The 23,867-nt window shown below is 35.3% G+C and overlaps 1 protein-coding gene across 5 annotated transcripts in view; it reads left to right on the top strand.

The window, feature by feature from the left end:
* MYCBP2 (MYC binding protein 2) overlaps positions 1–23,867 on the top strand; it is a 310,493-nt gene that overhangs the window by 199,638 nt on the left and 86,988 nt on the right. For all 5 annotated transcript variants that reach the window (XM_081083308.1, XM_081083309.1, XM_081083312.1 and 2 more), the window contains exons 47-52: positions 1,232–1,447; positions 5,853–5,908; positions 9,325–9,440; positions 19,190–19,287; positions 19,990–20,106; positions 21,014–21,154. In XM_081083308.1, coding sequence (XP_080939434.1) covers positions 1,232–1,447; positions 5,853–5,908; positions 9,325–9,440; positions 19,190–19,287; positions 19,990–20,106; positions 21,014–21,154 — 744 coding nt within the window. The remainder of the gene's footprint in view (positions 1–1,231; positions 1,448–5,852; positions 5,909–9,324; positions 9,441–19,189; positions 19,288–19,989; positions 20,107–21,013; positions 21,155–23,867) is intronic.

The following is a 23,867-nucleotide window of genomic DNA, read 5'->3' on the forward strand; positions in this document are numbered from 1 at the left end:
TGCCCACATGATCTATGTATCTTTCTGGACTTCCTTTTTTTTCTCCTACTGTGTCCTCCTTTATACTAAACTTCTCATTCATTATACTCAAAATCCGTATCAGATTTATCTCAAATTTGGAAGCCATATATAGGAAATTTCTGGAAATACTATTTAGGAAAAGTGATTTCCATACCTATTTAAGTTTAATTTATCAATATATTATCATATTAGCTGAAAAATGTGTTTTTAGTTTTAGCAGCACATGAAGTTTTAGGAACATTTTAGACTTACCAAAATTATTGAAGGATCCTTACATAATAATAGCCAGTTTTTGAAACATAAAAATTTGCAGCTAATATTTCATTGAGATCTGAAATGCTTTTTTAAGCAGCAACTGTTTGTTATTTAGTGAACAAAAAAGTCACATAGGAAATAAAGCATAACAAAAATTCTTTAAAGGAAGCACAGTTTGTAAAAGAAAGCAGAGTACTTATCATTCTATAATACCTTAATACTTAGTGTGTAAAAGTGTTCAGTGGTTTATTTCAAGGTTAATGGACAAATACACTTCTAATGTTAATTTATTTAGGGTGAATATAGTTGTTTAAAACAATATTAAATCAAAATAGCATATATAAAAAGTGGCTATAATTTAAAATCAAATATTTTGAAATATGAAGCTTTTTCTTTTTAAAAAAGTTTAAAGCTTTTAATGGTGGCCATGTATATATGAGTTTAAGAAGTATACTATATATCTTTAAACTTCTGTTTTAATTTTAGATGGATTTTTTTATATTTTTAGGGCATTATGTCAGTTCAAATACTGATCTGCTTGGGTGTTTTTTGCTACCTTCCAAACCACTGATCCAGTCCTCTGCTTCATCCCCTACACTGTTGATTCTCTGTAATGTATTCTTCATTTCAGTTATTGCAGTCTTAATTTCTCATTTTTATGGGTGGCTCATTTTTACAGTTTTTATCTTCATTGTTATGTTTCTTATCTCTTTGTTGAAGTTCTCACTTAATTCATCTACTCTTTCACTAAATTCATTCAGCATCCTTATAATCAGGGTTTTGAACTCTGCATCTCATCTGGCAGTTGAATAAGCCTTTGACAGGAATGCCCAAGATGGACCAATGATAACATATTTATAAAACTATGAGCCCATAATTATAAATTGCTTCTTTTCATATGTCACAGACAATTATATAATATAATATTTGGGTTTTTTTATAATATCATGGTTAGGTGGAAGTGAAAGCTGTTCCTGTTTCTCAGAAAAAAACATCTTTACAACAAGAGCAAGTAAAGAAACCTCAAAGGATTCCTGGCAGTCCTGCCATAACAGCTGTATCTTCTAATACTGACAAGACTTTTGGTGGATTGGCATCACCAAAGCTAGATGTTTCATATGAACCAATGATAGTGAAGGAGGCCCGATATATTGCCATAACAATGATGAAGGTAATTTATTTTTCTTATCAGAAAAATTTTATTTCTTACCAATTATTCACTTAGTAAACATTTCAGTCATTCAAATTCAGACATAAAATTATAGGACTATAGAGCTGTTGGTAGTTGGAAAATTTGTAACATATTGTTGAGGATGGTGTTATTTTTCTTCAAAGAGGGTTTTCATTTGTTTTTGGAAGACATCTAGAAGGGATTGCCAATAATAGATCAAATTGATTCAATCAGAGATTGAAATGGTTGAAAATTATATTTCAGTTCCTACAGAAGTACTTGTTTGTTTTTAATTTACCATTGCTCTTAGGACATAGCCCTTCAGAGATTCAGTTTACCTAACCAGCCCCCTTCAATTTTGGGATTCTCCCAACTGCCACCTTCATATCTTTTGGTTTCTTCAGGCTTTTTAGCCTCCTGATATCTTCAGACAGATTTTAAAAAAATATTTTGTCCAGCTTTTTAATTCGCTTCAGAGGCAGCTTTAGTCTAAATACCAACGTGTTATTAATTGAAGCAGAAATTGTTATCATTAATTGAAACTGAAACTGGTAATTTTGCCATCATTAGAATGAAGTGGTAAGCCATTCAAGGCTTTCATTTAGAGGAATGGCATAATTAGGTTTGTGGTTTAATAAAGATCATGGTAGATTATAGAGAATGTGATTGGGTAGATGATCAAGAGTCATGGTTTAGTTTAAATCTCTTTAGGAGACTCTTGATTTAGTCTTTTGAGATATGCTGATGCCTTGGACTACAGAGTTGTCAAAATAGATTCCAGAGATATTTAGGCTCAATGGGAATGGTGGCTAATGGGGTTGGAGTAAAGAGACAGAGATAGGAAATAAAAAATGAAGTTAACATTTTGAGCTTCAGCAGTGAAATCGATAATCTAGGAGGAGAGGCGTCTTTTGGTTGAGGAAAATAATAGTTATGGATGTGATGAGTTTTAGATATCTCTGAAATAACCATATGAAAATACATATAAAAGGAAGTTGGATAGAAACCTGGAATGATCACAGTCTGACCACAAGAACAGAATTTGAGGACAGTCAGCACTTGAACTGCTCAGGAAGGTAGATATCTACTTTCATGCGTGAAAAGAGAAGTTCTAGGACAGGATCCTGAGAAAAACCAGTACAGTGATTCTCAAATTTTGTCTACATCATATAAATGAATAAATAGTTTAAGAAAACAAACTTTTGTCTATGTCAGAATAATCTGAAGCACCTATTTAAAAGAAAAAGATCTTTCATTCATCCAAAGATTTAGATCCATTAAATCTAGAGAGAGGTTCAAGAATTTGCTAAAAATAATATGCAGAGTGTTTCAAGTTTAAAACCTAAACTTTGAGAAATATTGATTTGCAAAGATAGATAAGAAAAAGAAAGAAGGAAAAGAAAAAACACACACAAACATTGATAAGAATACCAGCCAAGGAGCTAAGACATAAACTAGTACCAATGATTACTATTGCCACTTTTACCACCACTTTACATATGGTAATTCATTTACCCCTCATAAGAACCCTATAGATTTTGTTTTTATTCCCATTTTACATATGTGGAAACTGAAGCATGGAGAGGTTAAGTAACTTATCTATGGCTAGGAGTCTGACTCCAGATTTAATTTTCCTACCTGACCCTAACTGCCTTATGGCATGTTTTGATAGTCAAGGAAAGAACCCTGCAGGAGTGAAGTTTTGAAAAGGATCTAGCAACAATGAATTCATCAATGTTCTTGGCAGTAGCAGTTTTACAGGCATAGTGGATTGATGAAGAGGAAGAGAAGATAGCTAAAGGCAAAATGCATATAGTTTTTTAAGATGTCTGGTTATAAAAAGAAACAGGAAACAGAATTGAGTGAAAACTTTTGAGACTGGGATTGAATATAGAAAGATAAGTTTTAATACTGATGAGGAGAAAATTGAAAGGAATGAAACCATGAAGACAGTCTGGGAGAGATTAAAAAAAAAATAGAGTTTAGGTGGAGAGATTAGCCCTAAATAGAAGGAATATTGCCTCTTTTCTTCAACCAGGAAATAGAATTAATACAGATCCTAGTAAATCTGGCGGTTGTGCAGTAATTTACAATTACTTATAATAGTAATTGTTTTTTAGGTGGGAGAGAGAAGTAAGGAATCTTAGGGTCAGGAATTTTAAACAAAGGGAAAAAATGAAATAGTCATTGTGGAGAATTAAGGAGAACTGATTTGAAAGATTTTCAGTCATCCTTGAAGAATCAGTTGAAATTGAAGATCTACAGTGCAATGTGAGTCACATGAACATGGGTAATAAAATTATGGGATTGATTCAGAATTGAATATTGTCAGCTAATTCAACACATAAATAGTGAGAGAAGGGAGTTGAGCACATGGTGGTTAAAGAAAGCAACAGCGACCTTAAATGACACACTAGATCTGATGGAGTTAATTGATATTTACAGAACATTTAATCCCAAAGCAGCGGAATATACATTCTTCTCAAGTGCACATGGAACATTCTGAAAAAAAATAAGTCTTAACAGATTCAAGAAGATTGGAATCATCTCAAGCATGTTCTCAGATCACAATGCCTTGAAACCAGAAATCAACTACGATAAAAAAAAAAACAACACTTCAAACACATGGAGGCTAAATAGCATTTTATTAAACAATGAATGGGTTACCAATAAAGAAATAAAAAATTACCTGGAAGCAAATGAAAATGAGCACACAACAACCCCAAATCTATGGGACATAGTGAAAGCAGTCCTGACAGGAAGTTCATAGCATTATAGGCCTACCTTGAGAAGCAAGAAATATCTCAAACAATCTACCCCTAAAAAGAACTGATAAAAGAACAAGAAATGCTCAGAGTAAGCAGAATGAAGGACGTAATAAAGATCAGACTGGATATAAATGACATAGAGACTAAAAAATAATACAAAAGATCAGTGCAACCAGGAGCTGGTTCTTTGAAAAGATAAATAAGATTGATGAACCTTTAACCATACTCATCAAGAAAAAAAAGAGAGAGGACTAAATAATTGAAGTCAGAAATGAAACAAGAGAAGTAACACCTGACATAGAAATACAAAGGATTGTAGGAAAGTATCATACAACTATATGCCAACAAATTAGACAACCTGGGCAAAATGGACAAATGTCTAGAAATATACAGTCTTTCAAAACTGAATCAGGATGATTCAGAAAACCTGAGTAAGCCGATTTAAAAAAAGCAGTAAACAAAAACCTCCCAGCAAACTAAAGTCCTGGACCAGATGGCTTCACAGGCAAATTTTACCAAACATTCAGAGAAGAACTAACATCTCCCCTTCTCAAATATTGCAAAAAATTCAAGAGGAGGGAAGACTTCCAAGCTCTTTTTACGAGGCCAGCATTATCCTAATTTCAAAACCAGATAAAGTCACTACAAAGAAAGAAAATTATAGTCCAATATCCTTGATGAACATACATGCTAAAATCCTCAACAAAATGTAAGCAAATTGGATCCAGCAATACATTAAAAAGATTATATACCATGATCAAGTGGGATTTATTCTGGGGTGCAAAGTTAGTACAATATTCACAAATTAGTAAATATATATGGAACCAAAAAAGATCCCAACTATTCCAGTATATTAACTGTTCCGTCATTTTCACATTCTCCTGTTGATGGACATTTAAGTTGTTTCTAGTTTTTTTCACTATTATAAACTGTACTGAAATAAACATCCTTGTATATGTTTCCTTTTCTATGTGTGCAAGAGGGTTTTTTTCTCAAAGATATATCTAGAGGTAGGATTGCTGGATTATAGGGCATGGCTGTCTTCAGCTATATCAAATATGATCAAAATTTATACTCCACCAGCATTGTATAAAAGTACTAGGAACTTAATATTCTCATCAGCATATGATTCTTACCAACATAGTTTGATAACTGTAATATGATTATTTTGTTGTTTTAATTCACATTTCCTTCATTCCCAGTATAGTTGAATCAGATTTCTTCTTCACTGACATGTCTTTACACACTTTTCTTTTGTTTCTCTTTTTTGTATTCATTTATTTTTTTATATATTAATGATACATATCACATTTTAGTTATGTGAATTACAAATCTCCTTCTTCCAAGGGAAAGCTTATCTTTGCCCTTTCTTTATAGTGTCTTTGTTTTAGAGAAATTTAAATTTTAATGTACTCAGATTTCTTCTAAATTTGTAGGTGCTATTATTTTTACATTTGGGTCTTAAACACACCTAGAATTTATTTTTGTAAATTGTGTGATGTAGCTAATTGAGGTTTTACTTTTTCACTTATGCCGATAACCATTTCTCTTAGCACCATTTGTTGGTTGTTCTATCACTGAATTAAACAAGAATGTTCCTAATGATTTTATGATTCTTACTGGTCTCTTTCTTAAAGGTTTATGAAAATTACTCATTTGAAGAACTACGTTTTGCATCACCAACTCCTAAGAGGTAAGGATCCTTTCCTCCACGCATATCCAAAACATGTGTTGTCAACTGGATTTCAACTTTATTTTCCACAAATAAATATAGCATTTTTAAAGTTTTTCAGTAGAGATCTACTAAAAATTGTATAATGTGTAGATTATCAGCTACAGTACTGCCAATATGTTACATAATTATTAAGGTAATAGAGAACAAATAATATCTATACAGTTGATGTGCTATAGAATTGTACACCTGAAACATAATTTTATTAACCAGTGTCGCCCCAATAAATTCAATTTAAAAAATAAATATAAATTAAGAAAGAAAAAAAAAGAATGTAAAAAAAAATCTCATGAATAATTTTTAATATTGATTACCTATGGAAATTTTTTGATATATTGGGTTAAATGAAATATATCACTAAAATTAAAAAAAGAATAATATCTAAAAGATATAATTTGGCTCATTGAGGGCTAGGTGTTGTTCTTTTTTCTGTTTTTGCTTCCTTCTCTCCGTCTGATGAGCTGCAGAGCACTTAGTGTTTTTTTTATTATGAAGTCTTAATTTTTCAGCCCCTGATTAATTCTGTTAACACCAGATTTAAGCATATATTTTTACCTACTGTTTTAGTTGGTGGTTAGGAGAAATGCTTTTTAAAATAGATGCTTGGGCGGGGGGCGGGGGGGGGGATTTAGATGGATTATACTTTAAAGACCACATCCATAGAATTTAGAAAAAGGTCTAAAGTGAGTCTGAAGAAGTATAATTATATGTTTTATTGTATCATATCACATGACTTACCAGGAATTAGCAGGTTACTATGACTTCCTTTTGATGTATGCACAGTAGAGTTTTAATGCATAGTCTAGAGCAGCCGTGGGCAAACTACGGCCCGTGGGCCGGATCCGGCCCGTTTGAAATGAATAAAACTAAAAAAAAAAAAAAAAAAAAAAAGACCGTACCCTTTTATGTAATGATGTTTACTTTGAATTTATATTAGTTCACACAAACACTCCATCCATGCTTTTGTTCCGGCCCTCCGGTCCAGTTTAAGAACCCATTGTGGCCCTCGAGTCAAAAAGTTTGCCCACCCCTGGTCTAGAGAGTTTTTTGTCAAAATAGCCCAAGTTTTGAGAATGTATCTTTGTCTAGAAATAGGGAAGTAGTATTTTCTTCTCTGGTGTAATTTTAGTTACAAAATGTCTATATAGTGGAAGTATATGCTTTTTATGAAATAAATATTAACTGTATATATGTATATAGCATGTTAAATAAGAACTAATTGACCATTTGCTAGTAAGTAAGTTTTCATATGCATTGTGCATTTTAAACCTAATTAAAATAGTATTTTATCTAAGTAAATACATTTATTCATCAAATACTATTAAGCATCTGCTCTATGAAATACCCTGGTAGAGGCCATTGCATATATTTCTGAACAAGATAGACAAGGTACTGGCTGGTTCTCATAGCATTTATGTTGCTGTAGAGAAGCAAACTTGAATAAGTAACCAAAATAGTAATAATAAATAAGGTTACTTAATAGTGAGGGGGTTGGGGAAAGTTCATTCTAGGCAGTGAAAAAATTGGTGAATGAAGCTTTTGATGTGTTTGAGGAACAGAAACATAATGAGGCCGGAAAATAGTGAGCAAGAGAAAATGATCGAAGATGACACTAGAGAACTATATGATGGCCATATTATATAGAAACTGGTAGGCTATTTTAAGGAGTTGACTTTTTCTAAGTGAATATATTTGGAGGGTTTTAAGCAGGGGAATTATATAATCTGATTTATAGTTTTAAAAGATTATTCTGGCTACTTTCTGGAGAATGAATTATAGGGGATCAAGAGTGGGAACAGAGAGATTAGTTTGACTATTAAGGAGTGAAACGGAACTGAAGAAATGGATGGATTTGGGATATACTTAGAAGGCAAAGCCAGTAACCTTGCTGCTAGACTAGAAATAGGGGATGAAGGAAAGAGAAGAATCAAGAATGATTATAGATTTCTTCAGCTTTAGCAGCAATATAGCGTATTTGCTGTAAAGGGGTCAACCAACTTTGACCTGCCGACTAATTCGGACCTTTTTTTTAAAATAAAGTTGTATTGGATACAGCCTTACTCATTAGCTTAAATTTTGTCTATGGCTTCTTTCCCACTATGTAGTAATTGTGACAGACTGTTTAGCATAGTAGATTAAAGTATTATTACAGAAAATGCTTTTGACCCCTGGTATAGATTGTCATGATTTTTACAAGGATCAGAAAGCCTCAGAAATTAACAAGTGTTTTTTATTCTGTTTTGTTTTGTTAGGTGGTAGGATGAGTAGGAAATAAGAGTCCTTCTTAGGATATATTGCAGTTGAGATGCCAGGATGCCTCTTAGTTTTCTAAGTAGGGGTATTTCCAGAGCAACTGGAAATAATCAGTTTGGAATTCAGGGGACAAATAATTTTGGAGTCCTCTATATAAAGATGGCATTTAAAACTGAGTAATAGGTGAATGATCAACTAGAGAGATTCCATTCAAAGGGAGAAAAAACAAAAAGACCTAGACCAAAATCTTGGGACATTCCATAGTTAAAGGGTGGTCAAGAGAGAGAGAGCCAACAAAACACTTAGAATGGTCAGTGAGATTAGAGGAACCAGGAGCAAAAAGAAGGCATTTCAGGAAATTAAAAGTTGTCAGCCATCAATTGTTACTGAGAGATTGCTGAAGACGAAGAAAACAACTGTTTAAATTGGTGGTGTGATAATGACTTTGCCATAAGCAATTGCAGTGAAGTGTTGGGAACAAAAGCCTAGTTAGGATAAATTGTGGGAGAGAATTGGAGATGAGGAAATGAACATGGTGATTATAGACAATTGTTTAGGTAAGTTTTGATATAAATGGATAAAAAGAGATAAGACTTTATTTGAAAGGGCTGTATATCAAGAAGTGGTTAGAATAAGAGATTCTGAGGTTTCTTTGTATAGAAATAAAAGAGAAAGAGAAATGATCCAGTAAAGTGAGAGAAATTGATGATGAATGAGAGAGAGCAAGGTAATTGTAGCATGGAAGTGCTGAGGGAATGAGATTCACAACACAAGTGAGGGGCTGACTTTGAATAAGACCCAGGATACTTCTTCCATTGTAACAAGATAGAAGGTAGAGGAAAGTAGGTTTATTAATCTGATTGCAACTTTGAGGTTGTATCTCTAGCTTCTGCTTCTCACTGAAGAAAGTGATGTCATGATCAACAGAGGAGGTTTGAAGTGAGAAAGAAAAAAATGAAACTCAGTCATTTTGGAGAGTAGGAAAATATACTATGGCAGAACAGTAGGATTGTCATTTATTGTAATAATTCAATTAGAAATTAAATGTTTGCTGATATATTTTAATGGTATTGTCAGCTGTTTAACTAAAAGTAAATTTTCCAATATTCATCATTTCTTTTCAGACCCAGTGAGAATATGTTGATCCGTGTCAATAATGATGGCACTTATTGTGCAAATTGGACTCCAGGGGCTATTGGACTCTACACTATTCATGTTACCATTGATGGCATTGAAATAGGTATTTTTTTGAAATAGGTATTTTTTTAACGTTATGAGTTACTAAGTGCAAAGAACTAGAATCAAAATTATCTTTCTGTTCTATTTTGCTCTTTAACTTGTATCATAGACATGGACAAATTTCATAACTTATTTGGGGCTTTGTTTTCTCCTTTATAATGAGTAGCAAATTAGTATATTCATAAGGTCTTAAAATTTTGTAATAATTTATGGTGTCATTATAGCCCTCATAACTCCTTCACTTCATTCCCTGATGTGATTGATTAGGTATGATCTCCTTCAAGCTGCCATATAACTGTGCACATACCTTGCATCCACCTCATGGTATATCTGTCTTCCTTTCCTGTCTGTGAGCAGAGACCTTATCATTCATCTTTGGATCTCCCAATCTAGCTCAGTGCCTGGCACATAATGGCTGCCTGATAAATACTTGTTGCATGAATGAATTTTCTTTATCAACTACTAACTTGGGATAGTTTACTGCTTTTACTTTGGATATTAATCTTTTTTATTTTTTTTAACTATCCATATAATAGGATAACAGTAGAATAAGAAAACTCTAATAAGTGTCTGTCAATATGAATTCCTTGTGGCACCATCTTTCCTAATGCTCCTTAAGAAAAAGAGCTCCTATGATCAGGTAGATTTAGAAAACCTAGTGTATTGTGGTCTCATCTTAGACATTCATACCATGCACATTAACATATTAGATATTCCAAGAAGTTCTGAAATTAAGAATCTTGTCTCAGATGGGAAAAGTCAAGAACCACATGAGTTCACTGATATATAGGATATAAAACTGAAAGCAACGAATGAACAGACAAAATAATTATAAATAAGAACATATAGACAGAGATAGCAGTATGGTCATTATCAAAGGGAAAGGTGGGGTGAGGGGTAGTAGAAGAGTGTAAAGGGGGAAAACCTGTGATAGAAGAAAACTTGACTTTGGGGTGGAGAACACACAATACACTATACAAATGATGTATTATAGAATTGTATGCTTGAAAACTATATCATTTTATTAACCAATCTCACTCCAGTAGATTTAATAAAAAAAAAATTATAAAGAATATTTGTTTAATCCTTACATGAAACCCTTGAATGTGAGGAAAAGGGAGACAGGTAGAGATAAAAATAATCCTGATTAACATTCCACCAGGATATCCTTTGGGAAACTAATACAAGTAGTTTGTTTTTACAGTGAAGGTGAAGGGGTACTTTACATTGATGTAACTATAAGGAATATACATTAATGAGATATCTGTAAAATCAGATATCTCAAATTCATCTATCTCATTCCAAAGACCTTTATCCTCAGCCTTTGTTACACTCTCCTTTATTTCAACATATCCATAAAGCCTTAATTCAGCAAACTTTTTGGTTCTGAGGTGTACAAACTGTCAATAGACTGGGGCCTTATTTGACCATAGAAAAGGGCAGATATTAGAATGATCTTTAATAATAAAAGTGTAATATGCTAATTAGACCAGATGTCCTTCCGGATGTCCTTCTTTCTGGACAAAGCCACAGCGGGCTGGGGCCACAGCAGAGGCAGCAGAGGCCCCAGCCACAGTGGCGGCAGCGGGCAGAGGCTGAGGCCAAGGCAATTGCACAAATTTTGTGCATCGGGCCTCTAGTTATAATAATAATAGCTAACATTTATTGAGCACTTAATATATTTCCAACCTTATATATTTTAAATAATTTCATTCTCACAACAGCATATTCAGGTAGGTGCTGTTCTTGCACAGAGGATCACATAGCAGCAGATGTGGGTACAAACAAGACAGTCTAATGTATGCACTCCAGTTCTTAACCATCATACTGTTACACCTTATTGATAGAGGTGATTGCTATAGATCAGGGGTCCTCAAACTTTTTAAACGGGGGGCCAGTTCACTGCCCCTCAGACCGTTGGAGGCCCAACTATAGTTAAAAAACAACAACTATGAACAAATTCCTATGCACACTGCACATATCTTATTTTGAAGTAAAAAAAAACCAAAATGGGAACAAATACAATATTTGTATTTGCATGTGGCCCGCGGGCCGTAGTTTGAGGACCCTTGCTATAAATAATGAGTCACACTCTGATCTGATATTGCGAGATAATGTTTAATCATGCAAGGGTTTCTTTTTCTTTTTAATTTTTTCATTATGATTTCTTTCTGTTTTGGGGGGGAGAGGGCTCATAATTTATTCTTTTTTTTTTTTTTTTTTTTTTTACTGTTTAAAGTATAAAAATAGTAGTACATATGTCTCCTTTTTTCCCCTATTTACCTCCCTCGGACTCCCGTCACATGCCCTCACCCCCCTAGTGTCTGTGTCCATTGGATATGCTTATATGCATGCATACAAGTCCTTTGGTTGATGTTTTATGCCCACCCCGACACATACCAACTCTCTCTTGCCTTCCTGCTGAAGTTTGACAGTCTGTTCAATGCTTCTTTGTCTCTGTATCTATTTTTGTTCATCGGTTTACGATATTCTTTATATTCCACAAATGAGTGAGATCATGTGATATTTATCTTTCTCTGACTGGCTTATTCACTTAGCATAATGCTCTCCAGTTCCATCCATGCTGTTGCAAATGGTAAGAATTCCTTCTTTTTTTACCACAGCATAGTATTCCATTGTGTAGATGTACCACAGTTTTCTAATCCATTCATCTGCTGATGGGCACTTAGGAAGTTTCCAGATCTTAGCTATGGTGAATTGTGCTGCTGTGAACATAGGGGTGCATATATCCTTTCTGATTGGTGTTTCTGGTTTCTTGGAATATATCCCTAGAAGTGGGATTACTGGGTGAAATGGAAGTTCCATTTTTAATTGTTTGAGGAAACTCCATACTGTTTTCCACAGTGGCTGCACCAGTCTGCATTCCCACCAGTAGTGCAAGAGGGTTCCTTTTTCTCCACGTCCTCTCCAGCACTTGTCTGTTTGTCAATTTGTTGATGATAGCTATACTGACAGGTGTGAGATGGTACTTCATTGTTGTTTTGATTTGCATCTCTCAGATGATTAGTAACTTTGAGCGTGTTTTCATATGTATCGGCCTTCTGTATGTCTTCTTTCGAAAAGTGTCTATTTAGGTCAGTGGTTCTCAACCTTCCTAATGCCGCGACCCTTTAATACAGTTCCTCATGTTGTGGTGACCCCCAATTTCATTGCTACAAATTGAACCTAATTAAAGTATAGTGATTAATCACAAAAACAAGATGTAATTATATATGTGTTTTCCGATGGTTTTAGGCGACCCCTGTGAAAGGGTCGTTCGACCCCCAAAGGGGTCGCGACCCACAGGTTGAGAACCGCTAATTTAGGTCCTTTGCTCATTTTTTGATTGGATTGCTTATCTTCCTTTTGTTAAGTTGTATGAGTTCCCTATAAATTTTGTAGATTAAACCCTTATCAGAGATAACATTGGCAAATATTTCCCCCATGCTGTGGGCATTTTCTCTTTTTTTTGCATCTTTTAAACTTTATTATATATTACCATCTTTTTTAAAAATTTTGTTTTATTGCTTAAAGTATTACAAAGAGTGTACATATGTCTCCTTTTTTTTTTCCCCTTGACCTTCCCCCGGCCTCCCCTACCCCCCAGTGTCTTGTGTCCATTGGATATGCTTATATGCATGCATACAAGTCCTTCAGTTGATCTCTTACCGCCCCCCCCCCCAACCCTCTCCAGCCTTCCCGCTGTAGTTTGACAGTCTGTTTGATGCTGCTCTGCCTCTGTATCTATTTTTGTTCATCAGTTTATAATGATCTTTATTATCCATAAATGAGTGAGATCATGTGGTATTTTTCTTTCATTGACTGGCTTATTTCACTTAGGATAATTCTCTCTAGTTCCATCCATGCTGTTGCAAAGGGTAAGAATCCCTTCTTTTTTACAGCAGCATAGTATTCTGTTGTGTATATCTACCATAGTTTTCTAATCCATTCATCTGTTGATGGGCACTTAGGAAGTTTCCAAATCTTAGCTATGGTAAATTGTGCTGCTATGAACATAGGGATGCATTTATCCTTTCTGATTGGTGTTTCTGGTTTCTTGGGATATATTCCTTAAAGTGGGATCACTGGGTCAAATGGGAGTTCCATTTTTAACATTTTGAGTAAACTCCATACTGTCTTCCATAGTGGCTGCACCAGTCTGCATTCCCACCAGCAGTGCACAAGTGTTCCTTTTTCTCCACATCCTCTCCAGCACTTGGCGTTTGTTGATTTGTTGATGATAGCCAGTCTGACAGGTGTGAGATGGTACCTCATTGTTGTTTTGATTTGCATCTCTCGGATGATTAGTGACTTTGAGCATGTTTTCATATGTCTCTTGGCTTTCTGAATGTCCTCTTTTGAAAAGTGTCTATTTAGGTCCTTTGATGGGATTGTTTATCTTCCTTTTGTTACGTTGTATAAGTTCCCTGTAAATGTTGGAGATTAAACCCTTATCGGTGATAACATTGGCTAATATGTTCTCCCATGCAGTGGGCTTTCTAGTTGTTTTGTTGATGGTTTCTTTTGCTGTGCAGAAGGTTTTATTTTGATGTAGTCCCATTTATTTATTTTCTCCATAGTTTCCATTGCTCTAGGAGCTGTATCAGTAAAGATATTGCTAGGACAGATGTCTGCTATTTTGCTGCGTATGACTTTTTCTAAGATTTATATGGTTTCCCTACTTAACGTTTACGTTTTTTATCCATTTTTAGTTTATGTTTGTGTATGGTGTAAGTTGGTGGCCTAGTTTCATTTTTTTGCATGTTTCTGTCCAATTTTCCCAACACCATTTATTGAAGTGACTGTCTTGACTCCATTGTATGCTATTGCCTCCTTGGTCAAATATTAAGTGAGCATAATGGCTTGGGTCAATTTCTGGGTTCTCTATTCTGTTCCACTGGTCTATATGTCTGTTCTTGTGCCAGTACCAGGCAGTTTTGAGAACAGTGGATTTGTAGTATAGCTTGATATCTGGTATTGTGATCTCTCCAACTTTGTTCTTTCTCAAGATTGCTGCAGCTACTCAGGGTCTTTTTTTATATCAGATGAATTTTTGGAGAGTTTGTTCTAGGTTTTGGAAATATGCCATTGGTATTTTAGTGGGAATTGCATTGAACTTATAGATTGCTTTGGGTAGTATGGACATTTTAATGATGTTGATTCTACCAATCCAAGAACATGATATATTCTTCCATTGGTTTATGTCTTCCTCTATCTGTTTTTTCTGGGTCCTGTAATTTTCTGAGTACAGGTCTCTCACCTCCTTGGTTAAATTTATTCCCAGGTATCTTAATTATTTTGTTGCAATAGTAAATGGGATTTTTTTTAGTTTCTCTTTCTATGAGTTCATTATTGGTGTATAAAAAAGCCATAGATTTCTGGGTGTTAATTTTGTATCCTGCTATATTGCCAAATTCATTTATTAATTCTGGTAGTTTTTTGATGGAATCTTTAGGATTTTCTGTGTCAATATCATGTCATCTGCAAATCAGGACAGTTTTACTTCTTCTTTTCCAATTTGAATGTCTTTTATTTCTTCTTCTTGTCTAATTGCTATGGCTAGTACTTCCAGTACTATGTGAAACAGGAGTGGTGAGAGTGGGCATCCCTATTTGTTCCTGTTCTTAGGGGAAATGATTTTAGTTTTTGCCCACTGAGTATGATGTTTGCTGTAGGTTTGTCATTGATGGCTTAATATGTTGTGGTATAATCCTTCTATTCCTACCTTGCTGAGAGTTTTTATCAAGAAAGGGTGTTGGATTTTGTCAAATGTTTTTTCTGCATCAATGATATGATTATATGGTTTTTATTTCTCAATTTGCTTATGTGGTATGTCATGTTTATTGATTTGCAGATATTGTACCATCCTTGAATGCCTGGAATAAATCCCACTTGGTCATGGTGTATGATCTTTCTAATGTAATGCTGGATCCGATTTGCTAGAATTTTGTTGATAATTTTGGCATCTATGTTCATGAGGGGTATTGGCCTGTAATTCTCTTTCTTTGTATTGTCTTTATCTGATTTTGGGATTAGGGTAATGCTGGCTTTGTAACAAGAGCTTGGGAAGTGTTGCTTCCTCTTGAATTTTTTGGAATAGTCTGAGTAGGATAGGTTTAAATTCTTCTTTGAATGCTTAAGAAAACTCCACTGTTAATTTGTCTGGTCCAGGGCTTTTGTTTGTTGGAATTATTTTTATTACTGCTTCAATTTCCTCCATAGTTATCGGCCTACTCAGATTTTTTTATTCTTTCTGATTGAGTTTTGGAAGGTCGTATTTTTCTAGGAATATGTCCATTTCTTCTAGGTTTACCAGTTTGTTGAAATAGAGTTGCTCATAGTATTTTTTTTTACGTTTCTTCTTATTTCTGTGGGGTCTGTTGTTATTTTGCCTCTTTCATTTCTGATTTTGTTTATTTGGGTCCTCTCTCTTTGCTTCTTGGTGAGCCTGGCTAGAGGTTCATCAATCTTGTTTATCCTTTCAAAGAACCAGCTCTTGGTTTCATTGATCTTTTGTATTGTTTTTTGGTCTTCATGTCATTTTTTCTGCTCTGATCTTTATTGTTTTCTTCCTTCTGCTCAATCTGGGATTTTCTTGTTGCTGTCTTTCTAATTCTTCACATTGTAGAGTTAAGTGGTTTATTCTCAGTTTTTCTTGTTTTTTTTGAGGCAGGCCTGTAATGCTATGAACTTCCCTCTCAGGACTGCTTTCACTGTGTCCCATAGAGTTTGAATTGTTGTGTTGTCATTTGTTTCCAGGATGTTTTTAATTTCTTCTTTGATCTCTTTGGTAACCCAATCATTGTTTAATAGCATGCTATTTAGCCTTCAAGTGTTTGTTTGTTTTTCATTGTTTTTATTGTAGTTGATTTCTAATTTTTTGCCATTGTGATCTGAGAAGATGCTTGATATGATATTAACCTTCTTGAATTTGAAGAGACTTTGCTTGTGTTCCAGTATGTGGTCTATCTTTGAAAATGTCCCGTCTGCACTTGAGAAGAATGTATATTCTGTAGCTTTGGGTTGGAATGTCCTGAAGATGTTAATTAAGTCCATCTGATCCCATGAGTCATTTAAGATTGCTGTTTCTTTGCTGAATTTTTGTCTAGAGGATTTACCCAGTGTTGTCAGTGCAGTATTAGTCCCATACTATGACTGTATTGCTGTAAATTCTCTCCCTTGATATCTTCCAGAAGTCTTTTTATGTATTTGGGTGATCCTGCATTGGGTGCATATATGTTTACCAGAACTATATCCTCTTGTTGTATCGATCCCTTTAGGATTATGAAGTGGCCTTACTTGTCTCTTGTTATGGCCTTCACTCTGAGATCTATTTTGTTGGATATAAGTATTACTACCCCAGCTTTTATTTCATTTCCATTTGTCTGAAAGATATTTTTCTATCCTTTCAGTCTGTATGAGTCCCTTGTTCTGAGGTGGGTCTCTTGTAGACAGCATATATATGGGTCATGTTTTCTTATCCAGTCACTTGATGTCTTTTGATTGGAGCATTTAGTCCATTTACATTTAATGTTATTATTGATAGGTACTTGTTTGTAGCCATTTATATTCTTTATGCCTGTGTTCCTTCTTCCCTTTCTATTCTTTTTACAACCTTACCTTTAGCATTTCTTGCATTGCTGGCTTGGTAGTGATAAACTCCCTTAGCCTTTTTTTTGTCTGTGAAGCTCCTGATTTCCCCTTCAATTTTGATTGATATCCTTGCTGGATAGAGTATTCTTGGGTTCAGTTCCTTGCTTTGCATCACTTTGTGTACTTTATTCCATTCCCTTCTGGCCTGATGTGTTTCTGTTGAGAAATCATTTGATAATCTGATGGGAGATCCTTTGTAGGTAACTTTCTGTCTCTCTCTCTTGCAGCCTTTAAGATTCTCTCTTTGTTGTTAATGTTTGCCTTTGTAATGATGACGTGTTTTGGTGTGGGTCTTTTTGGGTTCATCTTGTTTGGGTCTTTGTGCTTGTGTGACTTTTTCTTCCACATCTCAGGGAAGTTTTCTGTCTTATTTCTTCAGATAATCCTTGTTGCTCACTTTGTCCCTCTGGCACCCCTATTATATGTATGCTACTTCGTTTCATGTTGTCCCAAAGCTCCCTTAGGCTCCTGCTTTTTATTTTTTTTCTCCAATTGCTGTTCAGGTTGGGCTTGTTTCTCTACTTAATTTAACTCACTAATTCAGTCCTCCACGTCTTCTAGTCTGCTGTTGAAACCTTCCATCCTGTTCCTTAGTGTAGCTATCTAACTTTTGATTTCCTCCTGATTCTTGCATAGGTTGTTGATTTTCTCGTCCATCTGGTTTATGAACTGTATGACCATTACTCTGAATCCTTTTTCTGACATATTGCATGCCTCTTTTTTTTAATATATTTTATTGATTTTTTTACAGAGAGGTAGGGAGAGGCATAGAGAGTTAGAAACATCAATGAGAGAGAAACACCGATCAGCTTCCTCCTGCACACCCCCCGCTGGGGATGTGCCCACAACCAAGGTACATGCCCCTGACCGGAATCGAACCTGGGACCATCAGTCCACAGGCCGTTGCTCTACCCACTTAGCCAAACCGGTTAGGGCTTGCATGCCTCTTTTACATTTAGCTCCTTTCTTGTTGATTCCTCCTTTTCTTTCCTTTTGTGATTGTTTTGTTGTCTCCCCATTTTGTCTATCACCAGAAGGTCCAAGTGCAGAATTGCAGGGGCCTGAGCCACATGCGGTGGGAGCCTCGGGCAACCCGAGCACAGGCACCGAGGCGCGTGGCTGCCTTGGGTCAGCGGGAGTCACGAGCACCGAGAATCAGAGTCCCCGCATGCATGAGCTGAGAATCAGAGTCACTGGTGCTTGGTTCAGCTTCGCGCACGTGCCAAGGATCAGATTTCCCACACACACGTGCACCGAGAATCAGAGTCCCCGCTCACATGCACCAAGAGTCCAAGCCCCCGTGTGTGTGCACCAAGAATCTGCATCACTGGTGCTTGATGCAGCCACGCATGCACTGATTATCAGAATCCCTGCCCACGCATGCTGAGAAGCAGAGTCTCTGTGCACTCATACGCCGAGAATTAGAGTCACTGGTGCTCAGTGCGGCCTCTCCTGCATGCCAAGAGTCAGAGTCCCCATATGTATGCACTGAGACTCTGAGTCATTGGCGCTCCTTGCAGCCTCGCACAGGTGCCAAGAATCAGAGTTGCAGGCCTGCTAGGAAACTGGGTTGCACGGGCGCCCTGTGTCAGCGAGAGGCCCACTCATGCACTATGGGTTACACAGGCTCTATGCTGCTGCAGCGGGCCAGCAGGAGGGGGATGCACTCTGTGACTCACAGGAATCTACGGCCAGGATGGCTGGAGTTTCGGTGTCCGTGGGTCTGCAGCTGGTAACAGGTCTTTGTCCAGAGAGGCTGTAGGGTCCCAGTTTGCATCTGAGGCCAGTCTGGGTGGTGGTGAGGTTGGGTTTCCCTTCACAGAAGTTCTGCCCTTCAAGATCTCATTATGATTTCATGTGTCCAGATAAGGAATGTGAACTCTTTTCCTTGAACTCTAAGACACCAATTTGGAATCTCAGGGCCATTTTTCAAATACTTCTCTTTGTTAACTATAAATATCAGTGACCTTAAAAGAACAGAATTCAGATATTTGTTTCAACTGTTTAAAATAGCCTGTGATAGTTTATATGGTTAGGTACAAGAATCCTCCCTTTCTTGTATTCTCAAACATTACAGTTCACTTCCTTTTCTTACAGATGCTGGCCTAGAAGTAAAAGTCAAAGACCCACCTAAAGGGATGATACCACCGGGAACTCAGCTGGTCAAACCAAAGACTGAACCTCAACCAAATAAGGTTAGGATAGGATGAAATCAGAATCTGAATCAGTCAGAGATTTATTAATTTTCTTCATTGTTGCTGCAAAGTGGCCATCAAACATCTGATATTTTATTTGACTTTAATATTTGAATTCTAAATCTCCCTCAATAATTTTAAATAGTTGTCCATGATAATTCTAATCTTTTCTAAATAGTATAACCTGTACTTTTTGGCTTCTTTGTGTAAGACTTAAGTAATTTATAGGCCTTGTGTACTTTCTGTTCATTGAAAATTTACAACTAACAAAAAGTCTACTGCTCAGAAGTGTATAAAGTTTGCAAAGTTAAAGTATCCTTGCTACTAAGAAAAATTAATTTCCTAACATTGAAAGTAAATAGAGGAATTTTTGTAAACTTTATTAAAAAGGAAACATTGGTAAAGAATTTATATTATACTTTTCTAACAATAAAATTATAGTTCTTTTCTCCTTTTTATCATGTCTTCAAAATTTAGAGAGGAAAATATAAATATATATTAATAATTTTCTAATTTTTTCAGTAATGTACACTTTAATACTTTTGTTATAAATAAACCACTGTTACTTGCACAAGGAAAGCAGCTACCAGTAATTTTAGAAACTTTATTAGAATTAATAATACATTCAAATCTGTTTAATTTTATCTCTTACTGCTTATGTGATCTCTATCCCATGATTTTCCCTATCTTTGCTTTTCTCAGGTTCGAAAATTTGTGGCCAAGGACAGTGCAGGGCTCCGTATCCGCAGTCACCCTTCCCTTCAGAGTGAGCAGATAGGCATAGTGAAAGTCAATGGAACGATCACTTTTATTGATGAGGTAATTTATAACGAGACACCTGGTAATCTTGAACAGAAAGTTTTTGAATTTGTTTGCGCAATAGTAAGGTTACTAAATTTTTTATTAGAATATCTTTTAACTAGTTTAGGTAGTGTTTGGAAAATTGTTTTTCAAAATGTGTTCATTGAGTTTTAAGCATTTCATTTATTTTTCTTTATCAATAAAAAAATAACTAAAGAGATAGATAGATAGATTTCAGAGAGGAAGGGAAAGGGAGAAAAGGAGAGACAAAAACATCAATGATGAGAGAGAATCATTGACTGACTGACTGCCTCCTGCAAGCCCCTCACTGTGGATGGATCCCACAACCCAGGCATGTGCCCTGACTGGGAATCAAACTGTGACCTCCTGGTTCATAGGTTGATACTCAACCACCTAGCCATCCTGTCTGGCTAAAATTATATTTTTAAAATGAAAGGAACTTAGTTAACATAGCAGTCAGAATCTGTATAAGCACTCATTGAAAATGAGTATAGTTCATGTTGTTTATTTTTAAATGTGTTTATTGCTTTAACTTTGACAGTATATTTTTCTAATAAAAAAAAAACAAGTTCTGATTATTAAAATCTAAATTGAGGGGAAGGAAGACATGTTCTTTTGGGAAACATCTGGTTTTATGTTTCAAGTTTTTATTTTAAAGTGTAATATCTTTGTACTTTTACTCCTACGTGACATTATTTTTACAATCTCATCATGTGAAATATATTGCTTGGTGTGCCCTTGATGCTTTTTTCCTTAAAGGTTCTCTCATACTTACCTTCTGCAAAACTAGATGCTTAATCTCCATGTCCACCATTATTTGCCTGCTTTGTAGCCTTTCAGCCCCTGCTAGCCTCATAGGAGTTACAGGAGGCCATGGCTCGTTTTTGATGCTTATTTCTCACAGATCCACAATGATGATGGTGTATGGCTGAGACTGAATGATGAGACAATAAAGAAGTATGTTCCTAATATGAATGGTTACACTGAAGCCTGGTGCCTCTCTTTTAATCAACATCTTGGCAAGAGTCTTCTGGTCCCTATTGACGTAAGTAAAGGGTTATTTTTAAAAGCATTATAGGTGCACTCTGTCCTCATCACAGGACTTTAAGCTAATTAAGGCTTTTCAGTTCTGAGGTATACCACAACTAAATAACTTTTACTTTAAAAGTTCTTGAATTCTTGAGAGCTTCTGTGTAATAAAGGTGGAGTTGGCAAGGCTGAGCACCTTAATACTATGATCCATCACAGGCAGAAAGTAATAAATGAAAACTGGGTCTACTGAGTTCCTTTCAAAGAGGTGGGAATGAGAGTGGTTGCATTTTCTTTTATTTTAACTTTCGTATTCACACTACTGTTTGGAATGAATTCCGCACTAAATTTATGAATTCAGTATTATTATATACATTTAAAAAATATGTATAATTATTTGTTTCTTATGTTGGCATTTTGTAATTAGTTCTCTGTGTTTTGTCTAAGTTTGAATGTTTCCTTCTTAGCTTATAATATTGTGTTAAAATAAGATGGATTTTTAGACTTGTGGTGCTCCAGTGTTCTAGCTGAAGCTAGATCTTACTGTCTGAGAGAATTCATTGAACCTCTTTAATAAATGCATTAGAAAATTCACAAGATTGCTACATCACTAAATGTGATAGTAATCCACAACTCTTTATAATTTAAACATAAAAGTATGATTTTTTCCCTTTTCATCACAGTCAAATGTATGTATTCCTTATGACACTGCGAATAAATAGCACTATTAAAATTTTATTTTTAAAAAACCTTAACATGTTAAACAGATGAATTTCTTACAAATCAATGTATAAAGTTAGCGTGATATCAAACCATTCAATATATTGTTTGTTTTTCTTCTTGGTAGTCCAGAGTAATGTTCTTTAATGGGGCAGTTATACATGATGATTCTTTGGAAAAGAAAATACAAGAACTTCTATTTATATTTATTGATCAAATTCTTTTTTATATTTTATTTATGCTTTATAGTAGCACAGTAAGGAGAGATGTATCTATATATTTTTACTGATAGGTCTGTTATTCAAAAAAAGCTTGGAGTGTGTTGGCCTCCTGTTTTACTGAGGTTAAGCTAAAAAATGACAAATCTATAATTAAAATATTAAATTTTAAATAAATGAGATCTTCTTAAATTTTCCACTGATTTGTATCTGCAGGTAAAAATGAAAAGGATTTTGATCCTCTTGAAAAGAGGTACTTCTCTGAAAGAGAAATAAGAATTCTTTATCATCTATGGCTAATAGGTTGGCTTTAAATTGTTTGAAATAATTTTTCCATTATAGTAACCAAATATTCCTCAGGATTATGAAAATTATATTTTAAATTAATAACTGTAACCGCCATTTTATTTCTTCTGTTTAGAGCTTTTAAAATTTTCACCAATTTAGACTTTTGTGTATTTAAGCCCCTAATAAGGCATTATCTTTACTACCTCCCCCATCCAAAATTGTTTTCCTAATTCCTTTGCTTGTTCATTTGAAGAGATGCTTTTGAGAGAGGAAGGCAGTCATAGGTAAAACAAGAGAATAAACAGGAGAAAGGAAGAGCAAGAAGTGCTGTGTGTTGAAGTTCTAAATGCCATGGTTCATTTTGGAACATTGGTGTTCCGTTATTTGACAATTTGAAACCCCATCTAAAAGACTTCTTTTAGTAGACAGTATTCTTGAGGCCAGAGAGAAAAGGGCAGTAACGAAGGTAAGAAAGAAAGCTAAATGGAGTGAGCCATACAGATACTTGTTGTGGGTTTTCAGAGTGTTTAGTATCACTAAGAAGACTGAGGTTTTTCTGGTTCCTTTATTTTAAAGATGGTAGCGACTTGAGATTTTTATAAATTGAAGACACCAGTAGGAAAGGGCTTAATTAAAGATGTACATAGAAATCTGAAGACTGAAAAAGGAGGAGAAAATGGAATTAAGGCCATATTTGGAGAGGTGTTTCTGTGAAGGATGAGGGCGTGTATGTGGCAGTAGATATGTTTTTAGGGAAGGAGGGAAGACAGGGAGAGGTTGAAGGAGGATGCCATGATACTTCATAGACTAGAAGAGAGCAAGCCATCAGTTGGGATAGAAACAAATGAGTTATGTTAAAGGATTCAGAAATGTCATAATTTGGAATAATGTTTGATAGAAGTAGAAAAGGTATCTGACTTAGACACTACTTATTTGGGGATTATTGGGCCACTAAGGACCCAGTGAGATCACTGGATCGATCCATTCTGGACGACCTTCCTCCCACATAGCCGTAAGTGTTCAGAATTAAAAGAGCCAAGAAAGCAGATTCTAGCACTAACTGGAATTATCCAGTGCTGTGACAGAAAAATAGGGTTGAAGAGGAATTTCAGATGGTGATGGAAGAGCAGTTGAGATCACCAGCTGGGATCTGGCCTAAGTTATAAATGTGAAAGGACAAATGGAGGGCCCAAGGGACTTGGGGGACTTAATACAATCCCAGAACAACATAGTGCACTGTAGTTAAAGAGTTGGAAGAATATAGGCAGTTTGTGTGTTAAAGTAGAATATTTTAATTTGACTTAATAGTTAGAACATTTTATTGAATTGATGGCCCATTAATGTGGCCACACAAAGGTAGCTGAAGTGCAGTGAAAGTCGTTGGAACTGCTTTAGTCTAAGAACTAACAGGCAAGGCAGCTGGATGATCATTCACATCGATAGGAAGACACATATGTGATGGCAACACTGTGACCTGCAAGGTTTAAGATAAAAGTGAGTTTG

Source organism: Myotis nattereri (genome assembly GCF_964212035.1).
Source record: "Myotis nattereri genome assembly, chromosome: 2".
Taxonomy (NCBI): domain Eukaryota; kingdom Metazoa; phylum Chordata; class Mammalia; order Chiroptera; family Vespertilionidae; genus Myotis; species Myotis nattereri.